The sequence below is a fragment of the Calypte anna genome, chromosome W (genome assembly GCF_003957555.1).
Source record: "Calypte anna isolate BGI_N300 chromosome W, bCalAnn1_v1.p, whole genome shotgun sequence".
In the NCBI taxonomy this organism is placed as follows: domain Eukaryota; kingdom Metazoa; phylum Chordata; class Aves; order Apodiformes; family Trochilidae; genus Calypte; species Calypte anna.
In genome coordinates, this window is record NC_044276.1 from 23,138,240 (window position 1) to 23,154,309 (window position 16,070).

The 16,070-nt window shown below is 44.9% G+C and overlaps 1 protein-coding gene across 1 annotated transcript in view; it reads right to left on the bottom strand.

The window, feature by feature from the left end:
* Positions 1-222: 222 nt before the first annotated feature.
* Positions 223-16,070, bottom strand: part of LOC115600133 (POTE ankyrin domain family member B2-like) — a 156,100-nt gene continuing 140,252 nt past the window's right edge. Inside the window, exons 19-20 of the mRNA XM_030468359.1 lie at positions 3,386-3,600; positions 223-706 (exon numbers count right to left, since the gene is read on the bottom strand). Of these exons, the coding sequence (XP_030324219.1) occupies positions 3,554-3,600 (47 nt within the window). The 3' untranslated portion in view covers positions 223-706; positions 3,386-3,553. The remainder of the gene's footprint in view (positions 707-3,385; positions 3,601-16,070) is intronic.

Here is a 16,070-nt window from a genome sequence, read left to right on the forward strand (position 1 = left end):
CCCAGCTTGAAGCTTCACCTGGAAGCTGTTTCTCACTACCTTTTGGAAGATGGTTCACTTTGAGCCTCCTCCCTGGGATGCCACCCCTCCTAGGTTTGGGCTTCAAGCAGAGGGTAAGTTTGCATGGCACAAGGCAGTGGTCTGTAGGACATTCTGCACCAGGCATCGCTCGGCTAGGACAGACGTCGCCAACATTTCTCTGGCATGCTAAGACACAGTCAGTGAGGTGCCAGTGCTTGGATCCAGGATGCTTCCAGGTTGTCTTCAGGCTGTCTTTCTGCTGGAAGAGAGTGCTGGTGATGGTGAGCTGCTGCTCAGCACAAAACTCCAGCAGGAGACGTCCGTTGTCATTACAGTTTCCAACACCATGCTTGCCCAGGACTCCTTTCCAGACTTCATAGTTCTTTCCTACTCCGGTGTTGAAGTCACCAAGGATTATGATCTGAGCATCTGCAGGAACCTTTTGGGTGAGGCAGTGCAGGTGGGTGTAGAATTTGACTTTTTCTGCATGGTCAGCTTGGAGGCTTGGGGCACACATACTGAGGAGAACAACATGGTGCTTGTTGTGGAGTGGGAGGCGTAAGGAAATGATGATATCCCAATGAGCGGTCGGCAAAGTTTCAAGTTTGGAGGCCTGGAATAGCCATGAATAAAAGCATAATCCTCAGCTGTCAGCCCAGCAGTGTCTTCATGGGAAACATCAGCACTGTAATGAAGGAGAGCTTTGATTAAACTAAGATTCCCACCACCAGCAGCAATTATGTGTAGGGTTCTGATAGATTCAAAATATCGTATGAAATGGATCATTTGACACAGACACTGTCATTAGTTTCATTCCTGCTTGCTCTCAGAAAAATTCTTTTCCCCATTACTTCACAATGAACAAAAGAAAAAGCAGGTTCCATTAAAAGCAAAAATAACATGGCAGAGGGAGTCAAAACAACTGCGTGGTCAGACAAAGATGCCACATATACAACACCTCAGTGCACACAAGGCTGCTGTGCAGGAGCTGGTTTCTCAAACTGAGGCACTGCTGCCTGGCTCAGGACACATCTCCTGCCAGACAATGCCTCCTGGAAAGCCCCAATGCAGAAAGCAGCCTCTGAGGTACCACAGCAGCCAAACTCAGACTGCTTTCACAAGACATAAAGAAACAGCTATTTCCATGTGCACCCCTGCTTTTGGTCAGAGCACATTCCCAAGATTCTCAGCAATCCAACAGAAAGAATACTCAAAGGACCCATGTGCATAAACCCCTTACCTTTGATGCCAGTCTCGAGCATGCATGTCAGCTCCTGTTTTTAGGAGAAACTCAACTGTCTCTTCCTGACCTTCAGAGACAGCAAGAGCTAGTGGGGTAAAGCCCTCCTGAAAGGACAGACAAATACACCAAGTTAATCATCAAAGTCAAAAATAGTCTTCAACAGAAATATTGCTGCTGTTTTCTGAAACATCTTCTTGAAAAAATAAAAATTTACCTTATTTTTGGCATGAAGATTGGCATTATGCCTTAGTAACCAATTTGATTGTTTGATTTTTAAATTGTAAGCATGGTCAGAAACTGGAACACATTTCCCAGAAAAGACTTTGGATTGCCCATCCTTGGGGATGTCCAAAACCCAGCTGGACACAGCCCTGAGCAACCTCCTATGGATGACTCTGAGCAGGGCTGGGGCTGGGCTACATGATCTTCAGAGGCCCCTTCCACCTGCACCCATTCTCTGGTTCCCTGAGTTTTGTGCAGGGTTCCCAGGGGAATAACTTTTTATGTCAATGGGCAGGCTCACCAGGCAACATCCCCACAATCAAAAGAAGACCTGAGACAATGTGCACTGTACTGCACAGGCCACAGACAGCTAGAGCCTCAGGAAGGGAAGCACTCTTCCAACCCTCACAAGAGGAGCAGTAACTCCAAGGGCCAAAGAAATGGGGCCATAAACCAGCAACCTGGAGAGAAAGGCCCTCGCTCAAGAACTGAAGGGAGAGCTGTGACCAACTTCACCAGCTTCTCCAGAAGAACCCCTCAGTGGTACTTTGTGGGAACAGTCTGGGCCTTCAAAGATAGAAGAGGGGAGCCTGGAGCTGAAAGAACAACAGAAAAGGCCCCCCAAAGCCCTGAACCTCTGATCATTTTCAAGCAAGTACAAGCAACAGCAAAATCCTGGGGAGAAGAGAGCCCTAACATGTCAAATAAGGCACAGGTAGAAGAAAAAAAGCAGGAAAACTACTGCCTAGACCAAAAGATGATCCCAAAACAGGACAAGTCCTAAGCAAAGCAGTAGGAGTTGAGGTGGTAGAAGAAACCACTTTCCCTCCTCTCTGGAGCCTTCACAAGCCAAGAAGGTCCACAGGACACTCGACAGATCCTTCATTGCCACAGAAGCCACAGCATGACAAATACATAAGGGATAAAAGTACTCTGCAGCAGTCATTCTTTCACTTGGACCAAATAGCAACTGCAACATTTTTACAGCATTAGGAAAATGGGTTTGCATCACTAAGTTTGAATCGAAGCCCAACAGCATCAAGAGACAAAACATTTCCAGTATAAAATTCATCCCAACATTAAACAGTACTTGGCTACAAACCTTATATTTTATCTGGCTGAAAGAAAAAATTGATTAAAGAGCTGAAGAAGAAAGAAAAATGGCCTTTAGTTCAAAAATCTTCTCCAGGGAGAAATAAGAACATGGCCTACATGTAAATGAAGCAAGTTAAAACATCAACAGTGCCAAGACTCTTGCAACACAAGAGTGCAGATGGAAAACAAAATCAGAAAAGAAGCAGAAACAGACCATATCATTTGGAACTACAAATAAATTGTAACAGCCCTGCTCATGGGTTCTCTTCTGTGGGAAAACAATCTGCGGAGGCTTAAGGATTCCATGTGCACATCAATATGATCGTATGAAATCGTTTATTAGCAACTTGCACTCTCTTTATATAGAGAAGCCTTGTTTACACCATCCTATCATACAGGTGGCCTTGTACTCCAACCACACATACCATTCTCACGGAACCTTCTTCCCACATAATTATTTTCCTCCTCTGTTGCCAATTAAGTTATCTCTTTCCCAGTAGCTCATTCTCAGAAAGCCTCTAACTAGGCCTCAATAACCATTAACCCAATGTGGCCTAAATTGAAGTAAGTCAGGATTGTTCACAACCTGTATATTTCTGAACTGTTTCCCCAACACTCTTCAGCACTAGTAGAGAACAGGATTTCAAAATGCTGACCCTTGCCTCATAGGCTGCAACCCTGTTTCTTGACAGCATGATCAGTGTTATGTTGGAACACTCCAGAAAAATTAAGACAGTTCTAATGAAGGTAAAGGGTCTTATTATAAATAGCCTCTTATTACCATTTCAAAAAGCATGTACCTACCTTTCCAGTTCATTTTGTAGGCATCTTGTCTTTTTCACTTCCTCCAGATACAGCTGTTCATATTCTTGTATTTGAACGATGTTCTCTCTCAGCGTGCACTTCTTACTTTCCAATTCCTGTTCAAGGTCTCCAATTCTGAAAAAGAGCAGCTTTCTCTCTGCATCGTGGTCATGGGCTCTGCTCTGTTCCAGTCTGTCCTGGGAAGCTGCCTGCTCCTGAAGCAGGTAACACACTTTTACCCACCACAAAGAAAAAGGGAACTCTCCCACCCCTCAGCTGAACCTGCCCAGTGTCAAGGGCAGATTTACTTCCCGAGGCACCTTTCCCTTGGACCCGGCCCAAGCCCCAGACCAACCCCAGCCTTGGCCCCGGCCCCCTCTGTGAATTGGTTCAGCCCCTTCCCCACCCCTCCCCAGGTGGTTTGGCCCCGCCCACCGTTGCCCCTGGCGACTGCCGTTAGCGGCGACTCTTTCTTTGTGGCTCCTGTGCTGAGCTGCGTCTCTCTGGCTGCTCCCGGTCCTTGACGTTGGTTTGCTCCTTTCTCCCATCTCATCCCTTTCTCCTTGAGTTCACCTCTTCCCAGCCTGTCTCCTTCCTCCCCCTGTCCCTGCCTTTTCCCTTCCATTCTCCTGTGCCCCACAGCACTCCGTAACGAGGCTGAGAAGCTTGCAACACTAACGAGGCTGATCTGCTCCCTGAGGCACATGTGCCTCCTCACTCCCCTTAACCGCCAAGGCAGAACCCAGGAGCTACCACAGGCAAGAATTCTTTCCGTTCAGAAAGAATCCCTCCCTCTCAGCACTGTTATTCATCAAAGCTGCTAATGAAGAAACACTGTCTTTGTAGGACAGGGCATAGAGAAAAGGGTTCCTACAAGAAGGAATCTCCCACCCTGCCACTTTGCTCTAGGGAAAGAAGAACACAGAGAACACTTTCAGAAGCTCCTCTCCTGGCTCATGGCCAGGATTACAGAATCACACAATTCTCACATTTGGAAAAGACCTCTAAGATCACCAAGTCCAAACATTTACCCAGAAAAAAATTTAAAGGTTCAAAGGCCCCACAGCAATCAGGTTACAGGCTGAGGAGCTCACTACAAGAGCAGTTTATGAGCAGCTTACCAGGGATGAGCCTTGCAGAAGGGCTTCAATTCTCCTACTTTGCTGCTGGACTGTGCCTTTCAGTCTGGCATTTTCAGCTTCAAGGCTTAAACAGAAATATAGGTCTTATTACAGAAATCTACCAGAGCACCAATTCTTAAAGAACAACAGGGAAAGGACAAACAAAAGCATCTGCAAAACCACCTGTTAACTTCCTGTGATGCAACAAAGCTGTCTTGTGGTTTTCACACAACCCCAGACAGCAACAGACACCTTGGTTCACTGTGCTATTCTCTTACCACTGCACATGCTCCTCCAGGTGTTTCATTGCAGTAATCCTCCCAGAAGATGCCAACAGGAGGTCTTCCAGTCTCTGGAAAGAATCTCTTACTTCCCTTTCCTTATTCTCCAGAGCAGTCTTCAAGTCACAAATACAATGCTCACACTGAAGATGTTGTTCTTCCAACTCCTGCAGCTGTGAAAGCACAGGAAGATTCCACAGCAGTCAGCTGAGCTTTTATGGAGAGGAGTGCACTGCTGCTGAAGAGCTCAGGGACTGCCTCTGAATGATGATGATCTCTGAACAATGCCTATGAGCAATGATCTGAACGAGGGGATCAGGTGCACCCTCAGTCAGTTTACAAATGACACCAAATTGGTGAGAGGGTTGATCTGATGAGCCAGGGAAGCTCTGCAGAGGGACCTGGACAGGCTGGATCGATGTGCTGAGGCCAACAATACGAGATTCAACAAGGCCAAGTGCAAGGAAAAATGTTTTCGCCAAAAGGGTTGTCAGCCACTGGAACCAGCTGCCCAGGGAGGGGGTTGAGTCACAGTCTCTACAGAGACTTCAAAGATGTGGAGATGTGGTGCTGAGGGACAGGAGTAAGTGGTGGGCTTAGTAGGGCTGAGGTAACAGTTGGACTTGATCTTAAAGGTCTTTTCCAACCAAAACAGTTCTATGATTCTCTGTTACCGGTGGGGGGTGTGAGGGGAAGCACAGTGAGCATAAAGAAGCCCAACTGCAGCACTCCATTATTCCTACTGTCCTTCAGAAATCAGACAAACTGCTGGGCCAAACTACATGTACTAAGTGATAGACACGTCAGTCTCTTTTGCAAAGCCACAGACAAACCTTTGACCATGTCAAAGAAAAAGATAGCAAGTTTATAAAACGGTGCAAGTCCTCCACACACCATCCCATATATCATGTTGAAGCTTATTCACGGATTCTAAGACAAGTTTGTGTACCTTGCATTTACCCTCTCCCAATTCCTTCTGCAAGCCCAGCTTGGCTTCCTCCAGGTTCCTGCTGCAGCACATAGTGAGGTCAAGCGAAGCTTCTGCCATGGACAGCTTTTTCAGAGCATCAGCAAGCTCCTGTTGCAGCTCTCTGATCTTGCACTAATGAAATGGTAACATGAGCATGAAGAGAGTTATAAGAATATGAACTCTGTCTTTAGCTTAACTTATTTTATTATACAATTAGACCTGTCCTGAACTCAAAAGGTAGAAAAACTTTGCCTGCCATCAGCAGCCAAACACTGAGCACCTCCAGACTACCAACAGCTCTTCAGGAGGATGTCTAATAAATAAAAAAAGCCTCAAGTTGTCACGGTTTAACACTGACCCGGCAATTAAACCGAATAACAGACGCTCTCTATTAATCTCTCTCTCCCCTCGATGAAGAAAGGAGAGAGAATAAGGGAGAGAGACTTATGAGTTGGAAATTAAACTACACAACTTTAATGAAACAGTAATGGTAAATAGGGAAAAATTACTAAATATATACAAATATACAGGAAAATGGAAACCACATTCCTCCCCCCTCTCCCCCAATAACTCTCACGTCACCACCGAGGCTGTAGGGCAGCCCTGGGAAAGTCCAGGCTGGACTCCTGGAGTCGGCAGCAGTCGGGAACCGGAGGCAGGAACACACAGATATGGGCTGGCACGGGTCAGGACCACAGGCAGACGAATGGACAGGATCCTTCCAGGATGCCAGGGAGGAAGGGAAGCAGGAAAAGATCCGGAAAAGATCTGGCTCGGCCCTCGTGATGCCTCAAGTTTATACTGAGTGTGACGTATATGGGATGGAATACTCTGTTTGGTCAATTCTGGCATCTATCTTGTCCGTTCCTCCCTAAAGGGAGGGTTCAGGTGGGGCCTCTGTGTCCTCCTGGACAGTAAAATATTTTCATGCAGAGCTGAGCAGTGTCCTTGGCCCTGCATACCAGTCTCTAGCAGTAACTATAAACATCAAGTGTTATCAATCCTAGAAACAGACACTAAGAAACTTGCTGTTAGTTTCAGCAAGTGCAGCTACTTACAGGAGACTTAGCTAGAAGCAAAAGTACAAAAACAGAAAACCACCTTTATCCTGGCCCAAACCAGGACATTCCACCCCTTATTCCATACCATTTGCGTCATGCTCCAATCATTACTAACTCTTATTCCTAAACATATCTATACACAAATGATTACTATCTCTCAGTGCTAAAATTCACTAAGTAATTCAGTCTACAATTGCAGATGTTGATCTATTGTAGCAGATTCTCAAAAGAAGGACCAGTCTTCACAGTTCATTTCCATGGTCCACAAGTTGCAGGTGGTAACTTCAAGGAAGTTACTGGATGCCAGCCGATGAACCTAGTTCTGGTTTTATCACCACAAAATCATCCTGAAAAAACACTCATAGAACACTGTTAGTTTATACAACAGTTCACATAACAGTAGTTATGGTGGGATACAAGTTCATGACTCCCAAAGAGTCCATGCATTACTGATTAAACAAGCAGAAAATTAGGAATTCTCACCTAGTGTTAGATTCCCTTGTGGTACACATTGTACTTCTCCATCTTTCATCATCACCCACCAAGTGTGTCCAGGCCCTTGAGCGAAAGCAACCCCACGAATGGGTTTACCTTTGCCCGAGGCAGGATAAATCCAAACTGTTTTCCCTAGCAGATTCTTCTCATGCACCACAGGCACTTTATCCCCATCTACTGTGTGTAGAAGATCTGACTGAGCAGGACCAGCTCGATTGATGGAACTCCACCCTTTTCCAAGGTGTCATGGATCAGTCCATGGCAGATGGTAGGACTGTGTTTCCACCCCTGGGGCAGTCGATTCCAAGTGTACTGGACACCTCTCCAGGTGAAGGCAAACTGTGCTCTGCATTCGGGTGCTATAGGAATAGCAAAAAATGCATTAGCAATGTCAATAGTAGCATACCACCTGGCTGCCTTTGACTCCAGCTCATACTGAAGTTCTAGTATGTCCGGCACAGCAGCACTTAGTGGCGGTGTAACCTCATTCAGGGCACGATAGTCCACTGTCAGCCTCCACTCTCCATTAGGCTTTTTCACTGGCCATACAGGACTGTTGAAGGGTGAATGAGTCTTGCTGATCACTCCTTGGCTCTCTAGTTGCCGGATCAGCTTGTGAATGGGGACCACAGCATCTCTGTTGACACGATATTGTCTACGATGCACTACTGAAGTAGCAGTTGGCAGACGCTGGTTTGTAGTCCTCAGCAATCCCACTACAAAGGATTTATCTGAAAGGCCAAACAAAGTATGCAGCCATTCTGCATTCTCAGTCTTAATAGCTGCAGTACCAAAGGACCAGCGGTACCCTTTCGGGTCCTCAAAATCACCTCCCTTGAGGTAGTCTATGCCAAGGATGCACGGAGCATCTGGACCAGTCACTATTGGGTGTTTATGCCACTTTATTCCAGTGAGGCTCACATCAGCCTTCACAATAGTCAGTTCTTTAGATCCTCCCGTCACTCCAGAAATAGTGACGGAGTCTGTGCCTTTCTGATTCGATGGCATTAGGGTGCACTGTGCACCAGTGTCCACCAAGGCTTTATACTTTTGTGGCTCTAATGTGCCAGGCCATCGAATCCACACAATCCAATAGATTCGGTTGTCCCTCTCCTCCACCTGGCTGGAGGCAGGGCACCTCTAAGCTTGAGCACATACAGCATTGTCAGTATGTGCATTACTGGAGCTTGCATCCCCAGTACTCACACCTGATGTGCATGGATCTTGAGTCACCAGCACTTTTGGGTTGGGTAATTCCACACTGGACACTTGAGCAGCCATCTTTTTAGAAGGACCTCCTTTTGCCTTCGGCTTACTCATCAACTTAATCACTCGGTCCTGTAGGTCAGCAGTAGGTTTCTTGTCCCACTTTGTCATGTCCTCTCCACACTCACACAGGAGTGCCCATAGGGTTCCTCTTGCGAAATTCTGTTTCCCTCGATTCTGTCTCATAGGAGGGCGTCTCCTCTTAATGGTGGCAATGGGGCGTCCTCCGTCTGTCTGAGGAAAAAGGGGTGAATGCAGTTTCTCAGATGCTCTCTTGATAGCTGAGACCCAGGCCCGATGAGGGGCTGTGACAGCCTCTTCACACTCTCGTGCAGTTTTAATCACATCACCCACAGTTGTATCCACTTCTACAGGAACCCATAGCAGTACTGATAGAGTATGGTTAAAAGGTGATGGTGCAGCATGCACAAACCTTTGCAACATAGGTTTAGGACATGGTACGTGATAAGGGTCTTCAATGTCATCATCATTATAGATCACTTCTCGTACAGCCAATTCTTCCAGATACCTGATAGCTTTTCCAAGTGTGGCTGCTTTGACCTGTGGGCAATCTATTGCCTCTTTATAGGGATATCTCTCCCTGACAGCTGACAAGAGTCGTTTCCACAGGCTAGTAGTTCCAGCCTTTTCCCCAAATGCCCGATCAATAGCTGCATCTTTGGCTACAGGGCCCAGCTGCCTGGCTTCCTTCTGAGTTAATGTTATGGTAGCAGCCCCATCATTCCAGCATCGGAATAACCAAGAGAGGAGTGGTTCACCTGTAAAACGGCTGTAGTCTTTTCTCAGAGTACGCAAGTCTCTCATGGAATAGGGCTGAGCAGATTCTGAGTCTGAGTCCTCATCTGACTCTGCACTAGCTGCTCTACCTGGTCTGGAAGGAGAGCCATTATCCTCTATTTCCTCTATCACCTGGTCATCTTGTTCAGACTTGGAAGGGTTAATTTCTGATTTCCCTTGTTTTCCTTTTTTCCTAGTTACAGGGTCAACAAGTAACTGGGTGGGCTGAGGGGGAGAGGCTGAGGCGTCTGCAGCAGTGGCAGCAGCAGGGCTTGTTTTCTGAGCAGCGGCAGTGTCTGTGGGAGTAGACACAGCAACTGGAGTTGTAGCCGATAAGCTAGCAATGCTGGCCGGCTTTATCTGAGTTGTGCCCTTGCGTGAGGGGGGGCGAGAAGCGGCTGCAGAGGCAGGAGTGGGGGTGCTCTCTTTACGAGGTGTGCTCGTTCCCCTAGTTGTAATTGTCTTATTCCTCACCAATATATGGTAGCACATGAAAATATTCACAGACACCTGAACAACAATGCCTACAAGAATCAGGAGGCACAAAACTATAACAATCATAATGCCATTTTGACTAGAATCCATTGAACTCAGCCCAAGAGTGGTGTATTTCCTCAAAAGCAGGCTGAAAATGTAATTACCAACAAAGTTCTTAATCCTTCTATGAAACACCACTACACCATGCACGATGATATACATCAGTATGGAGGACCATATTGCAACGATGGTTCTTAAGCATTTCTTACGGAAGAAAAACCACATATTAGCAGCAACTCCAGCTGCGAAAATACACATCACATACCCTAAATACCAAAGATATGGCACGATTGGTTTAATCTCCAACCCTGTGAAATTTCCAAAGAACAAGGTCTGATTCCAGCTCAGGAAAGCCATTCTTCCACTGGAGTTGGAATTCAAACTGTTCAGGCAATTTAGTCAAAATTTAAACTGGACTCGAGCCAATTAGCTCGGGCCCCACGTTGGGCGCCAATAAATCTGTCACGGTTTAACACTGACCCGGCAATTAAACCGAATAACAGACGCTCTCTATTAATCTCTCTCTCCCCTCGATGAAGAAAGGAGAGAGAATAAGGGAGAGAGACTTATGAGTTGGAAATTAAACTACACAACTTTAATGAAACAGTAATGGTAAATAGGGAAAAATTACTAAATATATACAAATATACAGGAAAATGGAAACCACATTCCTCCCCCCTCTCCCCCAATAACTCTCACGTCACCACCGAGGCTGTAGGGCAGCCCTGGGAAAGTCCAGGCTGGACTCCTGGAGTCGGCAGCAGTCGGGAACCGGAGGCAGGAACACACAGATATGGGCTGGCACGGGTCAGGACCACAGGCAGACGAATGGACAGGATCCTTCCAGGATGCCAGGGAGGAAGGGAAGCAGGAAAAGATCCGGAAAAGATCTGGCTCGGCCCTCGTGATGCCTCAAGTTTATACTGAGTGTGACGTATATGGGATGGAATACTCTGTTTGGTCAATTCTGGCATCTATCTTGTCCGTTCCTCCCTAAAGGGAGGGTTCAGGTGGGGCCTCTGTGTCCTCCTGGACAGTAAAATATTTTCATGCAGAGCTGAGCAGTGTCCTTGGCCCTGCATACCAGTCTCTAGCAGTAACTATAAACATCAAGTGTTATCAATCCTAGAAACAGACACTAAGAAACTTGCTGTTAGTTTCAGCAAGTGCAGCTACTTACAGGAGACTTAGCTAGAAGCAAAAGTACAAAAACAGAAAACCACCTTTATCCTGGCCCAAACCAGGACACAAGTATTACTCTTCTTGAACAATACACAAGCATACACTGAATCATATATATTTTTAAACAAAACTCAATGAAACCTGTTGGGATTTAAGTGCCACAGTCTGACTGCAGATATTACTCTGGTGACTAGAGGCAGGACATTGTGTAAGGTCCTTCTTGGTTCTAGTTCTCCATTATACAACTATCATGAAATGAAAATGTAGATCTGAAAGCTCTTTTGAGAAACATTTTAAGTATATGTTGAAACATATCCCCCTGCAGTTTTCTTACCAAGTTCATTTCAGAGTAACAACTGCCTCCATACTGACAGGTTGGCTTTCAAAAATAGGGATAGTCCATTCATTCAGCCACCCACCCACCCACCCACCCAACTACCATCTTCAGAAGAAACCTGTTATTTTGGTACTAAGAATACAAAGCAAATCACAGGGTAAAATGACTGACAGCACTGCTGGACTTCTTTCCCCTCTTCCTTCTAAAAGAAATGAAATCATTGGTCTGCCTGGGGCTGGTAGAAGACTCAGTAGAGCAGAGCACAGCTCCTCCTAGGCACACATGTAGCAATGCATTCTGCCATTACCTATAGCTTTTGAAACTGTCCTCCTATTCCTCACTCCAAGTCCCTGTCCTTATTCTCTCCCACCTCTTTTCATGATCAAAACCATCTACATGCAGAAAGGGGACTTGGTTTGTGCATGTTTGAGCAACAGAAACTTAGGCCAGTGCTCTGCAGAGGAGCACGTTTCCTACCCGTGTGCACTGTGCATTTGCAGAAAGACACTTTAACTGAGGTCCTAAGGAGTCTTCTGTGCAGTTATTTGTCTTTCACAGAGCCACAAAGAACAAATTTAAATATTGCTACACACCATAAAATAGAGAAGAGAAAGCTTAGGTCAGTGTCTGAAGTTGACTTTCTGAGGAACAGGCAGGCCCCTTAGAAGCCCCAAACCTCAGAAATTAACACCAAAATACTGCTAACAGTCTTAAGCATTGGCTAATAGTCTATACTTTACCTCTAATTCTACTTTGTCGATCTCACATTTAAAGACTTGTTTTCTCAACAGATTGCAGTTTTCATATAACTCCTTGTTTCTCTCTTGCACCAGAATAACTTTCTGCTCAGCATCAGCACTGAGCTTCTTGAAAATATCAATAAAGCAGTCCTGAACAACAGTCACTACACTTTCTTTGATGAGCTGCTGCTGGTTCCTATCTTCCAGTTGCTGGCGGAGTAAGAGGTTTTCCCTCGGGAGCTGGGCCAATCGCTCCTGCATGGACAGAGGCATAGAACCATAGAATCATTAGGGTTGGAAAAGAAATTAACACCAAAATACTGCTAATATTCTTAAGCACTGCCAATAGTATATACTTTACCTCTAATTCTACTTTGTCAATCTCGTATTTAAAGACTTGTTTTCTTAACAGCCTGCAGCTGTCCTTTAACTCCTTGTTTCTCTCTTGCACCAGAATAACTTTCTGCTCAGCATAAGCACTGAGCTTCTTGAAATTGCCAGTAAAGCAACTGTCCTGAGCAACAGTCACTACACTTTCTTTGATGAGCTGCTGCTTCTTCCTATCTTCCAGTTTCAGCTGGAGTAACAGGTTTTGCCTCTGGAGCTGAGCCAATCGTTCCTGCGTGGACAGAATCATAGAACCAAAGAAGCATTAAGGTTGGAAAAGACCTCTAGGATCTTCAAGTCCAACTGGGAAACCAACACCACCATGCCACTAAGTGCCAGTAATTTGCTCCACTCTCCCTTGAGCTGTTACAGAAGACTCCAGACCTCTGTGTCTGGCCCTGTTCTGTATGCCCAACACCAAGAGGATGCCTGCCTTAATCCCATCATCAATACCCACCGAAAAAAACCTTTTCAAACATTTCTTAACATGGCCAAACACATGCATGTTTTGCTAAGGCAGGGAAAGCATCAGAAAGCTCACCAAAATTCAAGATTTTTTTTGCCTGATCTTTCTCTTCCAAAGAGGAAGACCAGGCATGTTTCATCAAACAGATCAGCACATTACAGACAAATCTCCCCCTTCACTCAAATATGCATTTTGCATGGGAAAAGATGCATTTGACTGCATTGTTTGTCTGCATACCACAACAAGAACAACACTGGCAAAAACTGAAGCAAACCAGATGGAAACAAAGCAGCAGAACAACGTCATGACATGGATTTTACCTCATCATAATAAGACTGTATCCAGCTTCACTTCAGATTCTAACACAGTCTTCCTCCACAGGACTCTCCCTTCAGCATTATCTACTTCCTGGTTTCTTTGCCATAGTTTTTAATACAATTTAACAGTTTAGACTCTAATTAAAAATATTTGGCTTTACATACCTGCATCACAGCGTTTTCAATGCCATGCTTGAAAACTTCATTTTCAGCCAATGATGGTATGTGGGAGGTACGTCCTGAATGCTCACCTACAGCGGAAGAAAGATTTTTATAAAAAACATGACATGATACTTCTTATTTAGACCTAGAGTGCATCTTTAGTAGTTGAAAAAAAAGTCTGAACACAAAATAACACATCCTCTCAAATATATGAGCTCCTGGAGAGAAGAATTTTATCACAAAAGCAATTTAATATACACCGGTGGAAATTTCTTTCTTCCATGGCATTTTACTTTTTAAGGTAAAAAGGAAAGTTGCTGATTAAATGGCCAAAAAATACACCACTAGTGTTTCTCCAAGGTGCACAATCCCCTCAGAAACATTGTGCACCAGCCTACACTAGCTGCATTTTTAAAGCAATTTCTCTATGTCTTGTGCACAGAAAAACACAAAAAACAAACCCCATAGGTTAAACATATTTAAGGCTCCATCTCTACTGCATACATGAAGAAAATCTATCATTACACACGAGCTTGGAAAGAATACTTCCTTCAAACTACTCCACTGCAGTTTCAGCCTTCCTCAAGTAGGGAATAGAGGGCACTGGGACTCATTTCTCCACTCCTGTGACTCAGGACTCAGGGAAATGGCATGAAGATGAATCAGGGGAGGTTTTGGCTACATATAAGAAAAAAACTTTGGCACCCACAGGGCAGCTGAGCAATTGAAGAAGCTCCCCGGGGAAGTGGTCACATCACCAAACCTGCCTGAGCTCGAGAAGCATTTGGATGAAGCTCTCTGGCACACGCAGTTTATTCTGGGGGTGCCCACACACATAGGGAGAGGAGTTGGAATTGATGGCTCCCTTCCAGCTTGGCAGAGTCTAGGATCCTATTTCCTAACTCAGTTCTCTCACCAGCGTTAACTTCTGAAGGTGCCTTGGGGACTTGAGGGCCCTCATTACAATGAGTGTTCTTCACACTCTCAGCAGCTGCAGGAATTTGTAGGTCACCATTTCCACCCTCCTCCTGCTTCTTCTCCTTTTCTCCCTTTTCTGGTAACTCTTCCTAAAGGAGATCAAGTGAAAGAAGTTATAAAAAGGGCAGAAGCAAGCATCTTCTCTGCCTTGCACTGACTACTTGAAAAAGGCTTTTCTTGTGCAAAGCCAAGGGGAAACTTGGCTGAGCTTGCTTTTACAAGGCCTTCAGCTTTTCCATGGAAATCTGAGCAGCAGCAGAAAGAAATGCCTCCTGTCCTCAGTCTCAGCCCTCCTTCTGCACAGCCCCCGGGAAGCACTCCCTCACGCCAGCCCAGCTTCATTGCAGTTACATCAAGCTCTCAGGTGCTCCTGGATCTCCCTCCTACCCTCCCCAGCCCCACCACGGCAGCCTCCCTGTCCTTTACTCAAAGTACCTGAGAACCACACAGAGATGTCCATTGACCTTCATCAGCTTTCTCCTTCTGGAGAACTTCTATGTCTGCCTGGAGACCTATGCACCAGGGAAGAAGGGCGAGATGCAGTGGTTTTAGTTCTCTCTGCTATGCCCCTTTTCTTTTTTTGAGGTTTTCTTTATTCAATATGGACTTCCATTTCTAGTATAATCACATTGGTTTAAATCACATATGAAAAGTAAATTAGAATGTATGTGAATAAAAGGAGTTATTTATTTATATTGCAATTGGCATCTTGCCAGACTTACTCACAGAAGAGGAGTCACTGGGAATATCTGGAAAATGAGCCAGCTAAGGGATGAGCAGGAGGGAGGAAGGATTGGCCAGGGAGAGAGGCTTAGAAGGTGATTAATATCTTTATTTTGACAGTATGGCTTTTTTATTTCTTAAATGAAAAATGCTTTGTCTTCAAAACTTACTTCTCTTACTTTCTTTAGTAAGAAAATACAAAACAACTACTTAGCATATCTACTTTTGCATAGCAGGACATCATGTAACCTTTTCCAAGCAGCTTACCAGCTTTCCGGTACTTCAGGGCAATGTTCCATAACTCAAACATGTGTGGCTTCTGCTGCTTCTTTACCTAAAGATTTATTAAAAAAAAATATTTAATTTCTAAACGCCCTAAGAGTCACAACAATAAACATTGTTTTCACATCAAATGTTGAACAGGAAATATAATCAGGTTGTCTTTTTCATAGTGCTTAGGTGCTGCGTTTATCTTATACTTGTAACTACACAAAGACTCCTCACACACCGAACTCAGTGAGTATTCCACCCCAAAAGGCCCTGCAGGCACCCTTCTGCAAAGTGCTTCCAAAACTATGTTTACATTCAGAACAGTTTCACTCATCTGTTTTTTATCTTTCTATTACTTAGTAAAATTCAGCTCTCACAGTTTCAGAATGCATACTTGCAAAGGTGCAGAATGAAGGCACTGATAGCATCATGAGAGTTGATGCACAAATCGGCCTCTGCAAGTACACTTACCACAGTATCCTAAAATTTCAGTATCACTGCCGAAAAATGCATCATTTCGATTTAAATCAATGCAAGGAAATGAAATCATCTAAAAACTAAAGATGCTGGCTGGCATCTCCAGCATTAGTGAGT